Genomic DNA, 23,377 nt, shown 5'->3' with positions numbered 1-23,377 from the left:
TTTTTATTTATTTATTTAAACTTTAAGTGTAAAAGTGGTAGTTGTATAGACTGTCAGGGCAGGGACAGAAATCTCTCAGATTCCATTAAAACTTTCTTTATTTGTGTTTTGAAGATGAACTTAAGTCTTATGGGTTTGGAACAACATTAGGGTGAGAAAATGATGACAGAATTTACATTTTTGGTGAACTAACCATTTAAACTAGATTAGCCCATGCAAGTGGAAGGTGACGTCAGCCAAAAAAGGTGGTAAAATGGAGCAAGTTAATACATTTTGATGAATGATTACAAAGACGTTATTTCCTCAAAAAAAGTATTCCTGTCACGAATAAAGTGCACTGATGAATGGTGCACATTACTTACAGGTTTAGTTTTGATTTCATGTTGACTGAGAAAAAAAAAAAAAACGGAAACTTACCGCTCGGACAGAATCTTCAGCAGCTCTTTGCGGTGCTGAACTCTTAACTTGTTGCTTTTGTACTTCGGGCTGTCTGCCAGACCGTTCATGCACAGGACCTTGGCAAACAGACACATTCGATGACAGAACTGTTAGGAAATGTGAACCTTATCCCATCAGTCAAAACAAATGCATATAGCTATAAAATATGACTGTGACTGAAATGTACAAATAAAGCTTGGTTAGATTTATTAATATGCATATTTGGAGTCCATGATAAAAGGTGTCTGCTTACTTTGCACACTTTCATAAATTGCTGGTCATTTCCCGCTGCCACAACCAAATATCCATCTTTGGTTTTGAAACCCTGCAAACATAGAGATTTAATAATTATACAGAACAGACTGCCAGATAAACTGTGTAAGTAATAAAGAAAAACCTCACACACCAACTGCCATAAACAGAAACAAAACGACAACATTGGAATCTTTGATATAACAAAATGCATAACTAGTGCAACCATACAGTGTTTCATGCAAATTTGCATCTAATGTTTATTTTCTCTAGGGTTCTCCCACTTAAGGGAATAGTTCACCCAAAGCAGTTTTTACACACCCATTGTTTTTAAACACAGTTGTTATTTTCTTAAATAACCCTGTTGCTTACTTTCTTCAGTGAAACAAAAAAGGAAATATTTAGCAGAATATACAACTATGAAAATATATGTTGACCAGTGGTTACTAGTGTTGTTTTTGGCGGCCTGTTTTAATTTTAGTTTTAGTCTAGTCTTTGTGTCAAGCGGTAATTTTAGTTCCCTTTCGTGGGAACTATCGACGCTACGTCGTTGACGTGATGGGAATCCTCTGTGTTTTTGTGTTCGTGAAGCACCACTGTATCCAACCAATGAGAGAGAGAACGTGACGTCATAGGCGGGCGACGTCGCGGACTATAAAGCACGCCCAAAAACAGAGAACGCTAGCTTCTGTTGTCTTCAGTAAGCGCTATCTGTATCTTGTCTGTCTTATTTACTGTTGTCTGTCTACCATCTCGCCAGAAAGTGATCTCTTTGTCTGAGGACAAGAGTTTCTAACAAGTGAAATAGACACATAAAAAAGACATATATATATATAAAATGACGGAGAAAAGCCAGCGTTTCACTAAGTGTGCACCTCCTTGCCTGCGATTCATCGTGGAGGGAGATACACACGAGATGTGTGTGAAATGCCTGGGAGTTGAGCACGCACAGGCAGCTCTTGAGGGGGCTGTCTGTGTGCACTGTGAGCGGCTCACTCTCAGGGCGCTGCGCTCACGCCGGGCGCTCTTTGAGGAGGGCGCCGCGGCGGTGTTCCCAGCGGGTCTGGTCCCGCTGCTGCCGAGGCACAGCGAAGGCTGCACTCGTGGGGTTCACAAATGGATCTAGCAGAGGGGGGAGAGACGGGCTTTGCCTTATCGCTCCCCTTACCTGCTAGATCTAGTGTCTCTTCTTTGGTGGTGGAAGCACGCGCTGCGGTTTCTTCCCCCCGAAGAGAGACACCGATACTGAATATATCTTCCTCCGAGGAGGTTGATATTGAAGGTATCGAGGGTGGAGATGAGGGACCGTCATCCTCATCTCCAGCCCATGAGGAGCTTGCTGAGGTTATGGCCCGGGCAGTAAAAAAGTTGAATATAAACTGGCCCTTGGAGGAAAGCGTTCCCAAAATAAAGAGCAAACTGGACGAACGCTTTCTTCCAGCCAGGTCATTGCCTCAGCGTCGGGGACTGCCGTTCTTTCCCGACCTCCACGCCGAGGTGTCGAGGTCGTGGAACAGACCCGTGCAGTACCGTGTCTTCAGCCCGCAAACATCCATGTACAGCAATATTAACGGGCTGAAACAACACGGTTATGGGGCGATGCCTCGGGTTGAAGAGACGCTTGCGAGCTATCTCTCGCCCGAGTCTGCATCGTCCCTGAAATCCCCGACATTGCCCACCAGACCATTAAAGCAAACATCAAATCTGGTGGGCAAGGCTTACTCGGCAGCGGGTCAGGCTGCGGCGTGTCTGCACACGATGAGTATACTGCAGGCATACCAAGCTGATCTGCTGGGGGGAAATTGATGAAAGTGGGGAGGTAACCTTTGAGACAATCCAAGAGCTGAGGAGAGCCACGGATTTAGCTCTCCGTGCCACCAAGGAGACGGCCAAGTCAGTGGGCCGCTCCATGGCAGCACTGGTGGGCACGGAGAGACATCTGTGGCTCAATCTAGCTGACATAAAGGACAAAGATAAATATGTCCTCATGGATGCGCCGCTTTCCTCCGAGGGCCTGTTCGGTGACGCAGTTAATACTGTCGTCGACAGGTTCGAGGAGGCAAAGAAGCAGAAGGCGGCGTTTCAAAGGTTCCTCCCTCGAAAAACTCATCCCCCTGAGGCTGCCGGGCGGGGGCAGCCTCAGCCGACAGCCGGCTCCTCGGGGCACAGACCCCAACAAAAGGCCAGTGTGGCCGCCCGTGCTCCCCCGCGGAAAGCTTGGGGACCGGAGCGTGCTGCACAGCCGAAGCCTTCCGGGGGTAAGAAATCCTGACGCTCGTGGGCCAGGGTTTCTGAGGGCAGCCCCCTCCGAAGGGGTTCGACGATTAATTTCTATCGTTCCCCTTCGGCGCCCTCAAGGGACTGTTCTGCCAACCCTGCCACCCAGTGTGCGACAGGGCGCAGCAGTCCCTGTCGATCCTCCGAGGAGGTTCGGCCAGCACGTGATTCGTTTATCTGCCGGTGCGCCGCGTCAGATAAACGAGCCAAGTGCTCAAAAAACACCAGAGACCAGTCTCGAGAGGCTGGTACCCTTAGTAGATCATTCAGAGGAGTGGAAATGTCTTCCGAATGTTTCGAAATGGGTGCTGTTCATAGTAGAACGGGGGTACAGAATTCAGTTCGGTTCTCTTCCCCCCAAGTTCAGTGGAGTGATTCACACTGTGGTTGCTCCAGAGCAGTCTCTGGTTATGGAACAAGAAGTTGCGACGCTTTTTGCAAAAAGGAGCTATAGAAAGGGTTTCTCCTCCCAGCAAAATGTCGGGCTTTTACAGCCGCTACTTCATTGTTCCAAAGAAGGATGGAGGGTTGCGTCCGATTCTAGATTTACGCATACTAAATCGATCTGTAAAGAAGTTGAAGTTCAAGATGCTTACACTCAGACAGATTATTCCACAGATCAGATCCGAGGACTGGTTTGTGGCGATAGATCTGAAGGACGCGTATTTTCACATATCCATCCATCCTTCTCACAGGAAGTTCCTCAGGTTTGCTTTCGGGGGCGAAGCATACCAATACAAGGTTCTTCCCTTCGGCCTATCACTGTCACCCCGCACGTTCACGAAGTGCATGGATGCAGCCTTGGCTCCGCTGAGACTCCGGGGCATCCGTGTACTGAACTATATCGACGATTGGTTGATATTAGCTCAAACGGAACGTCAGGCAGTTCTACATCGAGATGTGGTTCTGTCGCACATGAAAAGGCTTGGGTTGAGGCTCAATGCCAAAAAGAGTGTGCTGGTCCCGAGGCAGGTTGCAAACTACCTAGGTGTAATCTGGGATTCCACCACGATGCAGGCGCAATTGTCCCCTGCTCGTGCGGGGATTCCATCCTCGGGGCCGTGAAAGGGGTGAAGTTAGGCCAGTCACTCACTGTAAAACAGTTTCAGAGACTGTTGGGTCTGATGGCAGCTGCGTCCAACGTTATTACTTTTGGCCTTCTGCACATGAGACCCTTACAGTGGTGGCTCAGGACCAAGGGGTTTTCCCCGAGGGGAAATCCTTTTCGCATGATCAAAGTCACGCGGCGATGCCTTCGTGCTCTGGTCATGTGGAAAAAGCAGTTCCTGTCCCAGGGACCCGTGTTGGGAACTTCATGTCGTCGCGTAATGCTTACGACAGATGCGTCCCTCACGGGCTGGGGAGCGATCATGAGTGGTCGCTCAGCTCAAGGTCGGTGGGATATACACCAGGCCTCCTGGCACATAAATCGGCTGGAGATGCTGGCAGTGTTTCAGGCTCTGAAACACTTCCTATCCGACCTGAGGGGCCACCATGTGTTGATCCAGACAGACAACACTACGGTGGTCTCTTATATAAATCACCAAGGGGGGCTGCGGTCTCGTCCACTGTGCGAGCTAGTCAGCCGTATCCTCCTTTGGACCCAGGGGAAGTTACTCTCGTTGAAAGCGGCGTATATCCCAGGGTATCTGAATATGGGGGCGGACGCCCTGTCGAGGCAAGGCGCGAGTCCGGGGGAATGGAAGCTCCACTCCGAGGTAGTGGAGCTCATATGGAAAGTGTTCGGTCGAGCGGAAGTCGATCTCTTTGCCACAGAGGAGTCAACCCATTGCCCTCTGTGGTATTCTCTGAGGCACCCAGCTCCTCTGGGGTTGGATGCCATGATACAGACGTGGCCGAGGCGACGCCTGTATGCGTTTCCCCCAGTCTCTCTGCTCCCGGGAGTTCTGGACAAAGTACGCCAGGAAGGGGTGCATCTAATATTGGTGGCTCCTTGCTGGCCAACGAGAATTTGGTTTGCGGACCTAGTTTCTCTCCTTTACGGCTCTCCTCTGGAGCTTCCGTTCAGACAGGATCTCCTGTCCCAAGCGGGCGGCACGATCTTTCATCCCCGTCCAGAAATGTGGAAACTGTGGGCCTGGCCTCTGAGGGGGCAAGACTCAGATTCTGGTCTCCCAACGGAGGTGGTGGAAACCATCCTTCAGTCCAGGGCTCCATCTACAAGGAAGCTTTACATGTATAAATGGAATGTGTTTTCTACATGGTGTAGTCATCTCAGAGTGGACCCGGTCCATTCTTCTATTAGCCATGTGCTTCAATTCCTTCAAGGAAAACTGTCAGAGGGTCTAACGTACTCCACACTAAAAGTGTATGTTGCTGCTATTTCGGCTTACCACATTTCTATGGAGGGTGTCTCGGTAAGTCGAGACCCCTTAGTTGTACGCTTCCTTCGTGGCGCACTGAGGTTGAGGCCCTCAGTGCGCCCAAAATCTCCGACCTGGGACTTGGCCATTGTGTTACAAGGGTTGGCTGAGGCGCCCTTTGAACCTTTGGAAGATGTGTCGGACAAAATGCTAACATTGAAGACTGTGTTCTTATTAGCCATTTCTTCATTGAAAAGAATAGGTGACCTTCAAGCTCTTTCGGTGTTACCATCATGTTTAGAGTTTGCACCAGGTATGGTTAAGGCCTTCCTGCATACAAGGCCTGGTTACATACCCAAAGTCCCCACCAGGGTCCCAGGTCCCATTGTTCTGGAGGCTTTTTATCCCCCTCCGTTTACTACACCGGATCAGGGGAGACTTAACCTGCTGTGCCCAGTGAGGGCGCTGGATACTTACGTCCACAGAGCTGCCCTGTGGAGAAAATCTGACCAGCTTTTTGTATGTTATGGGTCCCCGAATCGGGGGGCCCAGCCTCCAAACAAAGAATGAGTAAGTGGGTGGTTGAGGCCATCACACTTTCTTATAGAGCCTTAGGGCTCCCGTGTCCTTTGAACATTAGGGCGCACTCAACAAGAGGTATGGCGGCATCAACAGCTCACAGGTCGGGTGTTTCCCTGGCTGATATTTGTGGTGCTGCGGGGTGGTCATCCCAGCATACTTTTGTTAGGTTTTATGACCTAAATGTTAGTATTACTCCGGGTGCTTTGGTGCTACAAGATGGCAGCCAGGCACTCGGAGGCACGGCATAGTTGGGACAGCGTTCCCATCACGTCAACGACGTAGCGTCGATAGTTCCCACGAAAGGGAACGTCTTGGGTTACGAGTGTAACCCTTGTTCCCTGAGTAAGGGAACGAGACGCTACGTCATGTTGCCGTACCTCCTGCATGCCTGGAGCGCTTCCTTCAGACATATCACAGAAGCTAGCGTTCTCTGTTTTTGGGCGTGCTTTATAGTCCGCGACGTCGCCCGCCTATGACGTCACGTTCTCTCTCTCATTGGTTGGATACAGTGGTGCTTCACGAACACAAAAACACAGAGGATTCCCATCACGTCAACGACGTAGCGTCTCGTTCCCTTACTCAGGGAACAAGGGTTACACTCGTAACCCAAGACGTTTTTTATTAGTTTTAGTCACGTTCATACTCTTTTTATTCGAGTCAAGTTTCAGTCAAATAAAAGTCTGAGCATTTTAGTCTTATTTTAGTCAGAATTATCCATGACTATTTTCATCTACTTTTAGTTGACGAAAAACTGATGACATTTAGTCTAATTTTAGTCAATAAAAATTGTATTTTAGTCTCTTTTTAGAAATGCAATTCTATTTAACCCAGTCAACATAGTATAAGTACCTAGTAGTATAGACGAAACCAAAATGTTTTTTTAGCCAAACCCATTTCAATCAAGGTTATCTTATTATATTATTATTATATTATATATCTTATTATATTACCTTATAGATAATACCTTAAAATGCCTTGAGATGTCTCTTAACCCTTTTAGACCTGAAGGCTTTTCTAGAGTTTTTTTTTTCTTTTCTTTTTTCTGAGCGACACAAAAAAGTAACTCCAAAACTGTAGCAAGGAGAGTCAAAAGGTAGGTATCATTTGATAGAACACTTTTTAATTTTAAATATAAATTACATTACATTTGGACATTTTCATGCTGAAAAACTGCTGATAAAAGACAAAAGAAATGTGTGTATATATATATATATATATATATATATATATATATATATATATATATATATATATATATATATATATATATATATATATATATATATATATATATATATATATATATAATATTTCTTTATTTATTTTTTTGACATGGAATAACTCAGGAAGGCAATAAGATCAGAAAAAAAAAAAATATATTTTTTTGGTGATGCTCTCCTGCATGTGAGCTGCATCTGGTTCAAAATTTATTTTGTGGCATAAAGTATAGTTAAATAAAGCATTTTTTTTTTTTTTTTTTTCGCTGCTAGATGGTGCCCACAGACGGTAAACTTTAAAAGGCACTTTTTTTTTCAAAATGGTTAGATGCATTAAAAAGTCGAGTTTCTAAGCTTTAAGATGATACCTATTTTGTGTTATTCCACGTTGGAAAACGAACATGGATGGGTCCGGGAACATTGGATACACACTGCATCCCGGAAAGAGACGTTTTTAGCCAAGTATGTTAAATAATTTCCTGTGTAATATCTTGTGAACAACGCAATGTATTATGTTGATTATGGATTCATTTCGTAAGAACTGCTTTAAATAATAAAGTTATGAGCACGTGAAATCTACATATTTCCCTTCATATCGGTCCCTTTCTCTGTGTCAGACTTGACTTTATTTGTTGTCATTTATGCTAAACTTTTCTAAATAATGCCGCGAGTGGGGCTTGAAGAAGTGACGTCGACTGCGTCTGCTCAGTGCGACCTGATGCAATTCCTGAAGTGAGACTCAGGAAACAGAAATACTGCAAAATAATAATAATAACGCAACTAAACGAGACGAAATAACGTTATAACATTTTGTCTCGTCTCGTTTTGGTCAACAAAAAATTAGAGACATTTTAGCATAGTTTTTATTTTGTAAACCACGTTTTTATTTGTCAACAATTTTGCATTATACATTTAATTATGGTCATTGTCACCAGCATTTACGTTGGAACTCGTCTCGTTTTCGTCATGTGATAAAGGTTCATTGACGACGATATTTAGTCATAATTTTTGTTGACGAAAGCAACACTAGTGGTTACCAAAGGTCAAATAGACAAAAGTACCTTAAAGTTAAAAAAAACTAGTCCATATGACTACAACTTCAAATAATGAAACAAACAACTTTTACAAAGTTTATTATGGTAAATTTATAGTAGTATAGTCAATCAAAAGTAGTTTTTATGGACTACATTTATCACACAGGTTTTTAGCATCAAAAGAGGAAGATGATGATGGCACAGTGGACCATTTTTACAGACTGTGATGACGTGGTTCCACAGTTATCAACATCGCAAATCAAGTAAAGTTTTTTTATATTTTCTTCTTCTTTTTTTTAACATTTTACTTTGTGTTATATTAGCTTGGCTTTAGCTTTGACATCTTTCTCTCTTCTGACTGCTATAATCAATCTTTCTTTTTTTTTTCTTTTAGAACAAACATGTTTTAAGAATAATATGTTATATAAAGCAGGCAAATCATAAATGAACAACCCCACTGTAAAAACCTTCAGAATATAGATAGGAAAAAATAAAATAAAATAAATAACTGTAAAGTTTGGTGTATGTAGGTGCTGATGAAGTAGAGATTTCTGGCTAAGTGGAGAAAAAAACACATTTTTTGAAAAAAGGCCTTTAAAGATATGTATTGTAATTGAAATCTACAGCTGTAAATAGATAAAGTGCAATATAATAAACACTCAAATGGGTATTTTAGATGTTTTCTTTGCATTAGTCTGGAAGAAGACAAGTTATGGAAGCCAAAATACCCAAAACTGACTACTGCATGAAAAACAATGGTTTTGTCTTGCCTTAATGATAATATCAGAGACATTTTGTGCTTCTCAATGACTTGTTCAATTGAAGTTGCATCAAATCTTAAGGGGAAATGAGAATATTCAATATGCACATTAGCGGTTTGATGGAAAATCTTTCAACGAAAAATCAGGCTCACAAATTCTTCAGGTTGAACTTTGCGGGTCTGTGCTCCCATCAGAGACGCCGATTCATCCTTTCCAACGAACCCTACTCCAGGCTCAATGCCTGCTGGTAAAAGTCACATATTCACATGAAAGCAGCCAAACCGAGGCTTCTAGCAAAAGCTTTTAACAGAGGTAGGATAAACAATAATCCACAAGAAAATAGCAACAAAACTGCCTAAAAACAGGAAACGAGCACAGACCCAAAACCAAGCAGCACCTCTGGGACGATCTTCTGATGCCACTGAAACCACATTGAACAGGAATCAACCGGCTTAAGTCTGGCATGTCAAACACAATGATTCCTCTCACAAATTATTCCCCTTTTTCATCTTAAAAGATAATACACTGGCCAGAGTATGCAGACAGGCCCAAAGTTCAACTAACGTGACCTTCTCAAATGCAATCCATTAGCTTCCACTGGACCAGACCATCTGCATGAGTAAATCAAGACATTGCTAATAGTCTTTTGGCCACAGCAGCACACCTTAGAACAAAGCGTGCATTCATAGCCACAGCCTCTCTTAGCACAAGCGCATTGCTCTATGTGTGTTTATTCTGGTGCCCCCTGGCAGTACAATAGGTCGAATGAAAAACAAAGTGCACAGACCACAGTTAATGAGACAGTGTTTTGACAAAATGTAGCCCATCAGATTAAATGATTTCAAATGAATAAATCAAGCACGGAGCAAGAGGTCACATGCCTGGGGGAGTCCAGGAAACAGCAGGAAGGCAAATACACACACAGCAAACACACAAACGTGCTCCAGCTTCATCTTAGTTTGGGTCCAGTTTGACTCGTACAGCGAAAGAGATACAGCCTAAATTGTCCTGCTACCAGGATGTTTCCAAATTCGTGCAAAACACCCTGGGGCTCACTGGATGCCACTTGCGTGTGCAAGGAGCTTGATGATGTTCAAGCTGACATCATTTCCTCTTGTGTGCAGTTGAATGCAGGGGCCAAAATTAACACTCGCCAAGCTTCAATTGCGGGTAAAATTTGGCTTGGGTGAATGAATAAAACGCTTGTCAGTTGGACGGTACTTAGACAACTTTACACTTAGGTACTTAGACAAGATGCCTACATTTTGGGATGTAGAATATGGTCATGCAGAATAAGGCTTTATAAGTACTAATAAACAGCCAATAGCCTAGTAATATGCAGCTAATAAGCAACTAGTCAATAGTGAGAGTTGAACCCTAAACTGAAGTGTTACCTTTGTTTCTACAGGACTCTGTGTGGAAACATACAGTGGGGTTTAAAAAACTTGAGACCACATTGGAAAGTCTTGGACTGCCTAAAAAAATAACTAATTGCACTACTTGGTTACTTTTTAAGAAAAGTAATGAATTATGTTACTTTTGCGTTACTCATTCTCACCTGGGCTGAGCTTGCTTGTTTGTTTTTATAATAACAAAAAAAAAAAAAAGTTAGATTTTTGGCAAATGTAAAGGCCCTTTCACACCAAAAGTAAAAAGAATAAGTCTCAGGCTGAAGGAAATTTACACCTGTACAGTAGAGGACGCAGCTCAAACAAACCTTTCAGCTGTGCTGCCATTCTGGATCGCAGAAGAATAGGAAACAGAAGAAAGTTACTCTTACTTCAGCAATAAAAACGAAAAATGAAACAAATGTGATTCATTTTCAAAAGTCATATTTACGTATTAGTATGGGTGAACTGGATAATCGAAGGTCATCAGCAAAGACATTGGTTAATAAAGTGAGATTAAATACATAAAGTATTTTTGTGTTAACATCTTATTATTACAGGTTTCTGTATTATTTTGATTTCACTGTTATTATTCTTTTTGAGGAATACTGAATCTGTATTTGTGCAAGTGAAATGAGTAAATGCATGCTGACAGAATTACAATAACCATCATGTTCACACAGTGCACACAACGCCACACTTACTCTTGACTTCTCTCAACATGCGGACAGGAGAGCGGTCAGTCAATAAATGGGAAAACAAAGTAACTTTCCTTACTTATTTGAAAGAGTAACTCAGTTAATTTAAAAGTAATGCATTGCTTAACTAGACTCAAAGACAGACATAACAATTCAAAAAGTTGTTTATTGAACAGATGGATGAATGGTACAATTCGGGTGAGTAATGGCATACAGTTTCTGGATGAAGATTGATAGATACTAGGGCTGGATATTGACAATTTTCACGATTCGATTTGATTACTATTCACATGCTTTCGATTCGATTCGATATCGATTATTTTTGATGTAGTATTTCAGTTACAGTACATGTCAAATTTTCAAGAGGAAAAAAAAATCTCTCAACTAATGCTGTAAACTACACATGTAAGTCAGCTAGAACTACTATAATAATATTGAAGGTTAAATTTACTTATATACAAACACTTAAAGGTGCTGTAGAACGTGTTTTTACAAGATGTAATATAAGTCTAAGGTGCCCCCTGAATGTGTCTGAAGTTTCAGCTCAAAATACCCCATAGATTTTTTTTATTCATTTTTTTAACTGCCTATTTTGGGGCATCATTAAATATGCACCGATTCAGGGTGCGGCCCCTTTAAATTCTCGTGCTCCCCACCCCCTGAGCTTGCGACTGCCTTAAACAGCATAAACAAAGTTCACACAGGTAATATAATCCTCAAAATGGATATTTACAAAGTGTTCGTCATGCAGCATGTCTACTCGCGTATATGGTATTTCTTTGGATGTTTACATTTGATTCTGAATGAGTTTGATAGTGCTCCGTGCCTAAAGCTAACATTACACACTGTTGGAGAGATTTATAAAGAATGAAGTTGTGTTTATGAATTATACAGACTGCAAGTGTTTAAAAAATGAAAATAACGACAGTCTTGTCTCCATGAATACAGTAAGAAACTATGGTAACTTTAACCACATTTAACAGTACATTACCAAGATGCTAACATTTAGAAAGACAATTTACAAATATCACTAAAAATATCATGGATCATGTCAGTTATTATTGGTCCATCTGCCATTTTTCGCTATTGTTCTTGCTTGCTTACCTAGTCTGATGATTCAGCTGTGCACAGATCCAGACGTTAATACTGGCTGCCCTTGTCTAATGCCTTGAACATGAGCTGGCATATGCAAATATTGGGGGCATACATATTAATATACCTTCAGATGTTTAGTCATGTTTATTTCCTGCTATAACTGGTATTAAAGCAGAGGAGAGGATGCTTACATGCGCTCCGTGCTGCCCCTTCTCTTTAACTGAGGCGCTAAAGCGATCTGTCACTAGACTTGTGCCGATATTCGGTAATGCGATAAATCACGATAATAAATATGCACAATATTGTAATCGTGGGCACTTCAGAATAAAGTAAATAATAAATTATTACCAATTATTAATTTTTTATAAAGCAATTAAGAATACTTTACCCATCGATCGTATAAAATGCACAACGCAGCTGTATTCTGCGTCAAAAGGACACGCGCTCAGATGTAAACAATCCCAACGTGCATGTAGCACATGGCGGAACGAGTGAAGGAGATGAGCTGAATGAAAGTGCGCGTTCACTCTCTGACAGCAGAGGGCGCTGATGGAACAGCAGAATGTAGCGGTTACCACGGAAACAGTGCAAACAAAGTAACTGCGCTAGAGAAGTTTTTAAAATGCTTCAAGCAGCCATTTTTTTTTTTTTGTAATCTCAGTGTTGTTCATTACAGCACTAAATACTGAATACTTAAAAAAGACTTAAAAGGATATGTATTTTCAAACCTAAACATTTTTATATTTTAATCTGGACTACAACATGCCCTAATGATTAGAAATGTTCTGATTATTTGTTATTGTTCAGTAAAACTTTGAAAACATACAGCTTCATTAGTTAACATGTTAATTCATTATCACTAAACTGACAATAAAAAATCTTATAAAGTATTAATTATTATAAATTAATGTTAATTTCTTAGTTACTATTTAATAACATTACTAAAATCAAAATAACTTACTTAATGGACCTGAGATAAAACTAACAATGATCAGTTGTGTTTCTAAACTAACATTAACAAAAAATAACACTTTCTGTAACAAATGTAGCTATTGCTCAATCTTAGTTAATGCATTAAATAGAGTAAAGTGTTATCTGTTGTTCGTTATAGCCTAATTCTTTTGCATTTTAATCTGTTTGAAAATTTCAGTCAGTTGTTTTTGTTTTATTACAAAAAGAGTTCTTAAACCTGTTAAACTGACAAAAATTTTTTGCAACTTATTTTAATATCATGATAATACCGTATACCGTGATAAAAGCTTCATCAATTAATCGCAACATGAAAATTTGATACCGTCACATGCCTATCTGTCACGTCACATTAAACAGTGCCAAAAAATACTCTTTAAAAAAATACTATTTTTGGAAACTCATAGTAAGATGGACGTCATTTGAAATCTGAGACTTTGCTTCATATCAAAAGTAACAAAGCTCAAAGATTATTGCGATTTATTGGATGGGAGGCGCTACATATTCTGCTCATTCATCAACTGAAAACAGACTAGACTAATCGATTCTTGGAATTTAAGAATCAATATTGGTTCGTAAAAATGAGAATCGATTAAAAGTGAGAAACTGATATTTTTACACAGCCCTAGTGGATACCTTGGGTTTCTTTTGTTGCAGATTGTGACTGATGATGATGACAGAGGAACTGGATGAAACGCACACTTCTCAATGAACACAGTGTGTATACAGGTAATCTTTATGCACAGGTTTCAGACACGAAGACGGAGGAGATCGACGGAGAGATCGTCGGAGAGATGAAGGAGACAGGGGAATCAACACAGGAGATAAACAATGCTTACAAGCACAACCACCAAGGTAAGTAGAGCAGGTAAAGAGTCTGTTTCCACATTTGAGGCCAAACAGTGAGTGACTTAGAGGTGTGTGCTTTTGTATTGGTGTTGAGTGCTGCTGTGATTAGGAACAGGTGATGGTGATTAGAACTCGGGAGAGAGTGATCGCTGTGTGGGTGTGACAGGAGAGCCTGGCATGTCTGTGACATTGCATTACTTGTAATGCGTTACACCCAACACTGTCTTGGACCCCACTGTATGTGGATAATGCTTAGGGACCAATATAAAAAAATTCTGGCTGATATCAATAGGCTGATAACAATTGGTCAAACAATTTTGTCTAAAAAAATGAAAAGTAGAATGCTAAAAAACTAAAAACCAAAGGTTTCAAATGCTACAAATTAATTTAGGCATGTGTGTACAAAAAAAAATATATATATATATATATATATATATTTTAATTTGGGAATTAACAGTGTTATTAAATTTGAGTGTTATACGATGACATAGGTAATCTAAATGTAAATATATGAGCATGCACAATTAAATATCCAATATCAACCGATACAGATTAAATTAAACACATTAAAAATCCAAATTGTCAACAAAAACATCTACATTCCTTTGGCGAATTATTTTTACTACAATTATGCCTGCTTTCTGAGAAAAAGCAAAATTTGAACAGTCAAACAAACTTTTAACAATTGCTATCTGTATATTGTATGCATAATGGAATTTTCTGTTAACTTTTCAAACATTGCGTTCTGGACATCTTTTAAACAGCTGAGAATGACACTGGCTACTGCCTTCGGGCTGCTGTTATAATGAGTCTGAGGTGGGGGGTTATGTGTAACTTTTGAGAAAAAAGGATTATGATATCCGGCATGAGACTGTAGTTCCAGTAAGGAGTCTTAAATTGTAATATCGTCCTGTTTTCAAGCTGTGTCCTTACAAGTTTGATTTGTTCCACTGAAATTACATTTGCCAAACTCAATTATCAACAACTGCAACACCTGCTACTAAATGCATTGGTCTGATATTATACTGCAAATACTGATATAAAATCAGACATTTCAGACCCACAGCAGGAGACAAATATTGATGTCAATCTAAACCGACTTTAACCATGTAAGGCTTGGGGGGGGGGGGAAGCTTCCAATATCTTTTTAAAATGATATATAGACACTGCATCCAATCAACAGGGTTCCCACTCTTTTCCAGCGATCATTTTCCAGGACTTTTCCAGGACATTTTCAATTTTACAACAATGGGAATAAAAGACTGGGATTACACCCTAAAATAATATATTGCTCTCTAAGTCTTTAAAAGGTTTATTGCTGTCATGAATACAGCTCCCCGGGTGCATCGTCCGGGCCACCGGAGGGAGCGTCACCCGAATATTGACTCATAGCTATCTGGACTCCATTACCCATAGGCCCGCATTCCTGGGACTGATCACTTCCGCACCTGCATCCTATCACACTCACACTCTTTGACCACACACACACACACACACAGTATCGTGAAGTCTTGATTTGCTGTAAGTGATCATTTCTGAGCGTTTCTTTGTGGATTAACTGTCGGTTATTACCTGGACTGTTTATCTCTGCCGAACCTCCGCCGCCTGCCTTGACTACTGCCTGTTCTTTGACTCTGTGATTGTTTGCCGCCTGTCTCGATCCTTGCCTGTGACCCGACTCTGTTCCTTTGCTGCTAGCCTCGACCCTTGCCTGTCCCTGTTTACGGTACTGCCTTGCCCCTGTCTGTTTACCATTGCATTCTTAATAAAGCTGCAAATGGATCCACTGTCTACTGACCCATCATTACAATTGCCATGACTTAACTATAAAATCAGTTTTTAATGAGCTCTTAATCATACATTATGACTATGGATGATTGTTTCTGTTTAAAAAAAAAAAAAGGTAATTGCAAGTTTTACCTTTTATCTCGCTATTCTGACTTTTTTTTTCTCGCAATTGCAAATTTACATAATTGTGATTTGATATTCGCAATTGCAAGATATAAAGTCAGAATTGTGTGATAGAAACTCGCAATTCTGACTTTTTCTTGCAATTGGAAGTTTATATCTCACAATTCTAAAAAATAAAAAAACGAAGGCGATTCATCTGCGATATGAACGCGATATTGCGTGGCTTATCAGTGAACTACGGCTATGTCTATTAAAAGCCGCTCCATTTGAAAGCAGGTGATGGCGATTTAGCGGTAATCAGGGAACCGGCTTTACTGACGAAATGCGCGTGACAAAAGCATTCGATATATCGCCCAGCCCTATGTGGGGGACATTTCAGTACAGTGAACTGATTGTCATGTTCAAGAAACCAATTTGAAATGATTCAAGCTTTGTGACATGGTGCATTATCCTGCTGGAAGTAGCCGTCAGAGGATGGGTACATGGTGGTCATAAAGGGATGGACATGGTCAGAAACAATGCTCAGGTAGGCTGTGGCATTTAAACGATGCCCAATTGGCATTAAGGGGCCTAAAGTGTGCCAAGAAAACATCCCCCACACCGTTATACCACCACCAGCAGCCTGCACAGTGGTAACAAGGCATGATGGATCCATGTTCTCATTCTGTTTACGCCAAATTCTGACTCTACCATCTGAATGTCTCAACAGAAATCGAGACTCATCAGACCAGGCAACATTTTTCCAGTCTTCAACTGTCCAATTTTGGTGAGCTTGTGCAAATTGTAGCCTCTTTTTCCTATTTGTAGTGGAGATGAGTGGTGCCCGGTGGGGTCTTCTGCTGTTGTAGCCCATCCGCCTCAAGGTTGTGCATGTTGTGGCTTCACAAATGCTTTGCTGCATACCTTGGTTGTAAGGAGTGGATATATCAGTCAAAGTTGCTCTTCTATCAGCTTGAATCAGTCGGCCCATTCTCCTCTGACTTCTAGCATCAACAAGGCATTTTCGCCCACAGGACTGCCGCATACTGGATGTTTTTCCCTTTTCACACCATTCTTTGTAAACCCTAGAAATGGTTGTGCATGGAAATCCCAGTAACTGAGCAGATTGTGAAATACTCAGACCGGCCCGTCTGGCACCAACAACCATGCCACGTTCAAAATTGCTTAAATTACCTCTTTCCCATTCTGACATTTAGTTTGGAGTTCAGGAGATTGTCTTGACCAGGACCACACTCCTAAATGCATTGAAGCAATTGCCATGTGATTGGTTGATTAGATAATTGCATTAATGAGAAATTGAGTAGGTGTTCCTAATAATCCTTTAGGTGAGTGTATATATATATATATTATATATATATATATATATATATATATATATATATATATTTTTTTTTTTTTTTTTTAAACAGTGACAGTAATTTATTAATTTGTGTCAGAGTGCACATCAATCATGCTGAATCAAACTAATATTTACCATTTCATACAAAAAGAGAAAACACATACCTATTCAATTGCACCTCCTTCCATTTATTTGCAGTCACAAGAATGCACAAAACAACTCCATTAAGGCTTACACATTTAGACAAATATTGATAAAATACCATGTTTACATCACATTTCTTTAGAAATAGTTAGCATTTCAATTAATTTTTGACAAAATTATGTGATCTGAGGAGGTTTGAGCGATCTCTCCAGTCTCACTATACTGTTACACTTATACAAGAGCAACAAAGAGAGCTCACTAGAAGAAAACAGGAGTTGTCGGCAAGTCTGCTTCCAATTAGCATAAACGTAAAAACAAATTTTAATAATAGACATTCAGTTTTCAAAGTGATTTTATGTTATTTTTATTCTGTTTTTGCCATAACTGACCAAAAACATGATATGCTCTCATTGTGTCATGACGACATCATGTGGTCAACATGTGAACGTGACGTGTGATGACTGGAACTCACGGAGGTCTGAAGTGGGACATTTCATTTAGGATATTCCCTGGTCCAACTTTGTCTGGAAAGTAGCATTAGTCCGGTATCAACAAAGGCACAGGGAAGAGACAGATAAAACATGGAACCAAATAAATACACAATTATAATCATATGATTTGTCCACGTTTTTCAAGCAGTCTCTGGTATTTTCCATAAACAGATGTGTATTTTTTTTATCACAATGGTTAGCATAAGTAGCCTCATAAGTAGCATCTCATATAAATACATTTCTGATTCATATGGTGATCAGAATCCCCATCGGATTTTAGTCAGAAGTCTGAGAGTCTTGAGTTGAGAATTTTATGAAATATCTTAAATTTAGAAGTTAACTGGTAGCCTGATATAATATGGGAAATGAGCAGCAGTGTTGACAGTTTCCAGGTAAACTCTGCCTTTGTTCATGACCACTCCTCAAGCCCCATTTAGCCCGATTTGGACTAAGGTATTCAAAGAGCCAAATAAATCTGGCCGTTGGCCCAGAGCAAGCCCAGATGAGGCCCGATCAAGCCCCGGAAGTAACAGTGGAAATCTGACAGGCTCTGGTATGAACTGGCACGCTTGCTTTTGGCCCAACAGTGGAAACGCGGCTACTGACACCGTGACATCCTACATCAGTTTCTGTGAGGACATGCATGTTCCCACCAGGACTTATTTAACATAAAACACTGATAAGCCATGGTTCACTGTAAAACTCAAACAGCTTCACCAGGTCAAAGAGGATGCCAACAGGAGTGGGGAAAAAAGCCTTGTACAAACAGTCTAAAATCACACTGAATAAGGAGATAAGAGTAGCTAAGAGAAGCTACTCTGAAAAGCTGAAAAAAAAACTGTTTTCAGCTAACAACCCTGCATCAGTGTGGAAGTGCCTGAAAACCATCATCAGCTAAGACACCATCCCCCAGCACTGTGGAAAAACAACAACTAGCCGATGGCCTGAATGTGTTTTACTCCAGGTTTGAAAAGCCAGGTCTCACACCCCACACTCGCTCTGACCATCTCTACACACAGCCATCAACACCCCCACCCCACTCCCTACTGCTTTTTAAAGCCCTGATATACTTTGAAGAAATTGAAGAATGAACTGATGTGACATTGTTTCGAACAAAATTAGGCTAAGACAAACTTCGTTTGAAGTTCGTTTTGGGAGTTTGAAATAGCTTGCCAAAGCGAACTTTCTGGAAAAGTATGCTTCAGCTGGTAAACAACTTTATACTACCATTAGTCTGTGGCGATTACATAATAGGTAGGTGTGCATGGAGGCTCCACCTTCTTTCACATGTAAATTCTGCTTCATTTCTTTTGTTCAATCCAGTTAAATCCCTCATTGTTCAATGAGTGAAAACATGAACACATTGGAAGCTGCTTTATAGTAGAAAATGAAGTTGTACTTCTGATGAAACGAGACACTGACACTGTTTTCCATGTTTAATACGGTAAAGCTGCTTGATTTTTAAAGGTGCCCTAGTTTTTACAAGATGTAATATAAGTCTAAGGTGTCCCCTGATTGTGTCTGTGAAGTTTCAGCTAAAAATACCCCATATATATATTTTTTTATTATTATTTTTAAGTGCCTATTTTGGGGCATCATTATCTATGCAGATTCAGGCTGCGGCCCCTTTAAATCGCGCGCTCCCTGCCCCCCCGAGCTCTCGACTATAATACAGTGCATTTACAAAGTTCACACAGCTAATATAACCCTCAAATGGATCTTTACAAGATGTTCGTCATGCATACTGCATGCATGCGTCGGATCATGTGAGTATAGTATTTATTTGGATGTTTACATTTGATTCTGAATGAGTTTGATGGTGCTCTGTGGCTAACGGGCTAACATTACACAGTCTGTTGGAGAGATTTATAAAGAACGAAGATGTGTTTATGCATTATACAGACTGCAAGTGTTTAAAAATGAAAATAGTGACGGCTCTCTTGTCTCTGTGAATACAGTAAGAAACTGGTAACTTTAACCACATTTAACAGTACATTAGCAACATGCTAACGAAACATTTGGAAAGACAATTCACAAATATTACTAAAAATATTATGTAATCATGGATCATGTCAGTTATTATTGCTCCATCTGCCATTTTTCGCTGTTGTTCTTGCTTGCTTACCTAGTCTGATGATTCAGCTGTGCACAGATCCAGACATCCTGCCCTTATCTAATGCCTTGAACATGAGCTGGCATATGCAAATATTGGGGGCGTACATATTAATGAGATCGACGTAACAGTCGGTGTTATGTTGAAATTTGCCTGTTTTTTGGAAGTCTTTTAAACAAATGAGATTTAGATAAGGAGGAGGAAGCAATGGAGTTTGAAACTCAATTTATGTCATTTCCATGTACTGAACTCTTGTTTTTCAACTATGCCAAGGTAAATTCAATTTTTGATTCTAGGGCACCTTTAAGCAATCTATTATTGTATAAAGAGCTATATAAATAAATCTGAAGTGACTTTACTAGAGTGCCGAATTGCAGAGCTCGTGCAAACATATTCATGTTGCTATGATCAGATGCCTTTCTTATACTTTATTAAAATGCTTGTCGTTTTTTTTTATTTTGTTGTGTTTATTTTTTTTATTTTTTTTTAGGAAAGCATGCAGCACATATTTACATAAACATCTAAACGTCACTCTCAGCAGTGTGGGCGGCGTCAGATGTTCGATAACAGTATATTGCTACTCACATATTTCAAACTTCGTTTTGCCCCTAAACGAAGCACGAAAAAAATAAATAAAAAAAACTTGGCTGTGACTATATGGGGCCTTAAGCCTGCATTTAAGATCTGTGAGAAGGATGTATGCCTTCAGGAAACAGAAGATAAGAAAATCTGAGATCATCAACTACCTGACAGACAGGCAACAGCTAGTGAGGCTGGGAAAACTCACATCTAGGACCCTTGCTCTCCCCACTGCTCTTCTCCCTCTACACAAATGACTGCACTTCCAAAGATCCCTCTGTCAAGCTCCTGAAGTTTGCGGACACCACCACAGTCATCTGCCTCATCCAAGACAGTGATGAGTCTGCTTACAGACAAGAGGTTCAGCAGCTGGCTGTCTGGTGCAGTCATAATAACCTGGAGCTGAACACGCTCAAAACTGTGGAGATGATAGTGGACCTCATCATCAAAAGCACTGTGGTATCAGTGGAGTCATTCAGGTTCCTTTGCACCAGCATCTCTCAGGACCTGAAGTGGAACAATTACATTGACTTCATTGTGAAAAAGGCCTTACTGAGTCGGATCTGCACTTCTAACTGTCTGGTTTGGGTCAGCCAACAAATCAGATATAAGAAGACTACAACGGACAGATGAAAGGATAATTGGTGGGCACCTGCCCAACCTTCAGGATCTCCAGAGTGAAGAAACTGGCAGGTAACATCATCACAGACCCCTCTCATCCCGGCCACGTCCAGCTTGCACTTCTCCCCTCAGGCAGACGTTACAGATCTCCATGCACTAGAACATCTAGATGCTATCTCCAGCTTACTTACAACTACTACCTGTTTCTGTAATTCATACTTCAGTACTTGAGAGTGAGGCAATAATTAGATACTATGTAAACACATATACATATTTTTTTATTATACAGCTGAATATACAGTAAATAATGCACAAATCTGTACATAAGTCTTCTATTCCACATGTATACCACATTAGTATTATTATTATTTTCTTGTCTTATTTAGATGTTCTTTCTATTCATGTCAACCTGAAAAAAAGAAAAAAAAAAAAAAAGAAAAAAATCCTTGTATGGCTGCGCACACTTGGCAAATAAAGCTTATTCTGATTCTGAAAAAGTGTCAAATTAATAGAAACTAAATCTTGTATCAGATAATATGTTTATAATCTTAACAGTATAAATATATCTTATACACTATATAGACATGTCTGTTTTTATATTTTAGAAATTGTTTCCCTCACCCGGGGATCAACATATTTTGGGAGTCCATGTCATCAAAAATTCTGCCAACCTCAGAATAGACAAGCAAATTTTGGTCCAACCCCTCCCTTGCTTTCCCAAAGAGATTCTCACATGAGAAAGGACAATTAGCACACCCTAATTGAGCCCCAATTTGAAAGTAACCTAATCAGTCAACATTCATTTTCAGTTTTGATTAAGTGCTGGCAGAGACCTGCAGCCTTCATGTGACCCTGGGGAAATGGAGACATGAATAAAGTTCTCACGGAAGACAAAGCACTAAACAGTCTATGGTTTATTCATTACATTATTCATTATATTTTATTATATAAATGGCCTATGAGATGGAACGTGACATCCCAAACAAGTGTCCAAAGACTAAAACGAGAAGGTCTTTGATTTGAATAGTCACCTAGCATTATCAAAAGAGAGGCTTGCTTTGGGGAAGCAAGTTAATAAACATAGCAAACAATAAATGAAGACATAAATCATTTCAAAAATCTCAATGAAACACAGCCACATTTTTTGTCCCAGAGAGAAAAGGGAAAGGGTGTCTTTAATTAAAGCCATACATGAACACAGTAATTGTTTTATGCTTTGGCTGCACCCCATGTCCGGGTGGTTTCCCCTCAAGAACGTTCTCATTTTACATTAGCCAGCATATCTAACTATATTTGGCTTAAGCTTATCTTGCAGCTTGCAAATACCTATTAAGCAAATAAAACCCAAGTATAAACATTTATTATGTTGGAAGATATGTTTCCTCTTCAAGTTACCACTGTGCAAACAGCATATGTTGCAATTTGGAAGCTGGTTTGATGGGGACTACTGTTTCATATCCGATACAGGCTCTAAATGATTAACATGTTGCTGAAAAACCTGTTGTACACAATCTACTACATGGCAACTTTTTTAGCAGGTAAAAGGCATTTGTAATTGTAAAAATGTCTGCCTTCAGGTTGTGGTTTACGTGTCTTTTTGATGTAAAAACTTCAACGATTTTTATAAAGTAAACTTAAGAATAACTTTTATATAGCTAGTTATATTTCAAGATGAACACTTACTGGACTGAAGCAACTTGATACCCATCATTTTGTTCGAAAAATCATGTTAAAATGTGAGTATCAAATATGATCCATCAGGCTTTTGAGGAACATTTATTTGTTCATCTCTCAATTATCATCGTATTGCATTGCATTATATAAAATAAAAACTACAGAGATTTGATCATAATACTAAGCATTTAAATATCATCTTACTAAGACATATTATTGGGAGAAATAGTGTGACAACTGATATTTATATGCATTTTATGTAAGCAGTCTGTTATACTGTTATATAGATCTCATTGATTTAATTACAAACATCAGAATTTTATCTTACTGTTTGGCCAGATAAATATCAGCATCTGTACCAAATTGCATATTTTTGCTAATATAAGATCTTGACTAAAAATTGGTGCACCTCTTGATGGAAATAAATGTTGTGATGATTTGGTGCCAATTCATGTGTGAAAATGATTCTTCATGCCCCCTCCCAACCATTCTTTCACAATTTGAGCCTGATGAATCTTGGCTTTGTCATCTTGGAACATGGCCATGAACATAATAATCACAGCAATAATTATCTAGTCAGAGACTCTTAAGTATTTGCCTATTTAAATCCAAACAGTGGCT

General features: G+C 40.0%; 1 protein-coding gene across 1 annotated transcript in view; it reads right to left on the bottom strand.

Moving 5' to 3' along the window:
- The window catches only part of sugct (succinyl-CoA:glutarate-CoA transferase), a 201,114-nt gene that overhangs the window by 106,319 nt on the left and 71,418 nt on the right, over window positions 1-23,377 (bottom strand). The window contains exons 10-11 of the mRNA XM_067378105.1: window positions 692-763; window positions 418-515 (exon numbers count right to left, since the gene is read on the bottom strand). Coding sequence (XP_067234206.1) covers window positions 418-515; window positions 692-763 — 170 coding nt within the window. The remainder of the gene's footprint in view (window positions 1-417; window positions 516-691; window positions 764-23,377) is intronic.

The sequence above is a fragment of the Chanodichthys erythropterus genome, chromosome 23 (genome assembly GCF_024489055.1).
Source record: "Chanodichthys erythropterus isolate Z2021 chromosome 23, ASM2448905v1, whole genome shotgun sequence".
Classification (NCBI taxonomy): domain Eukaryota; kingdom Metazoa; phylum Chordata; class Actinopteri; order Cypriniformes; family Xenocyprididae; genus Chanodichthys; species Chanodichthys erythropterus.
Note: the sequence above shows the minus strand (reverse complement) of the source record. Positions and strands in the feature narration are given on the sequence as shown.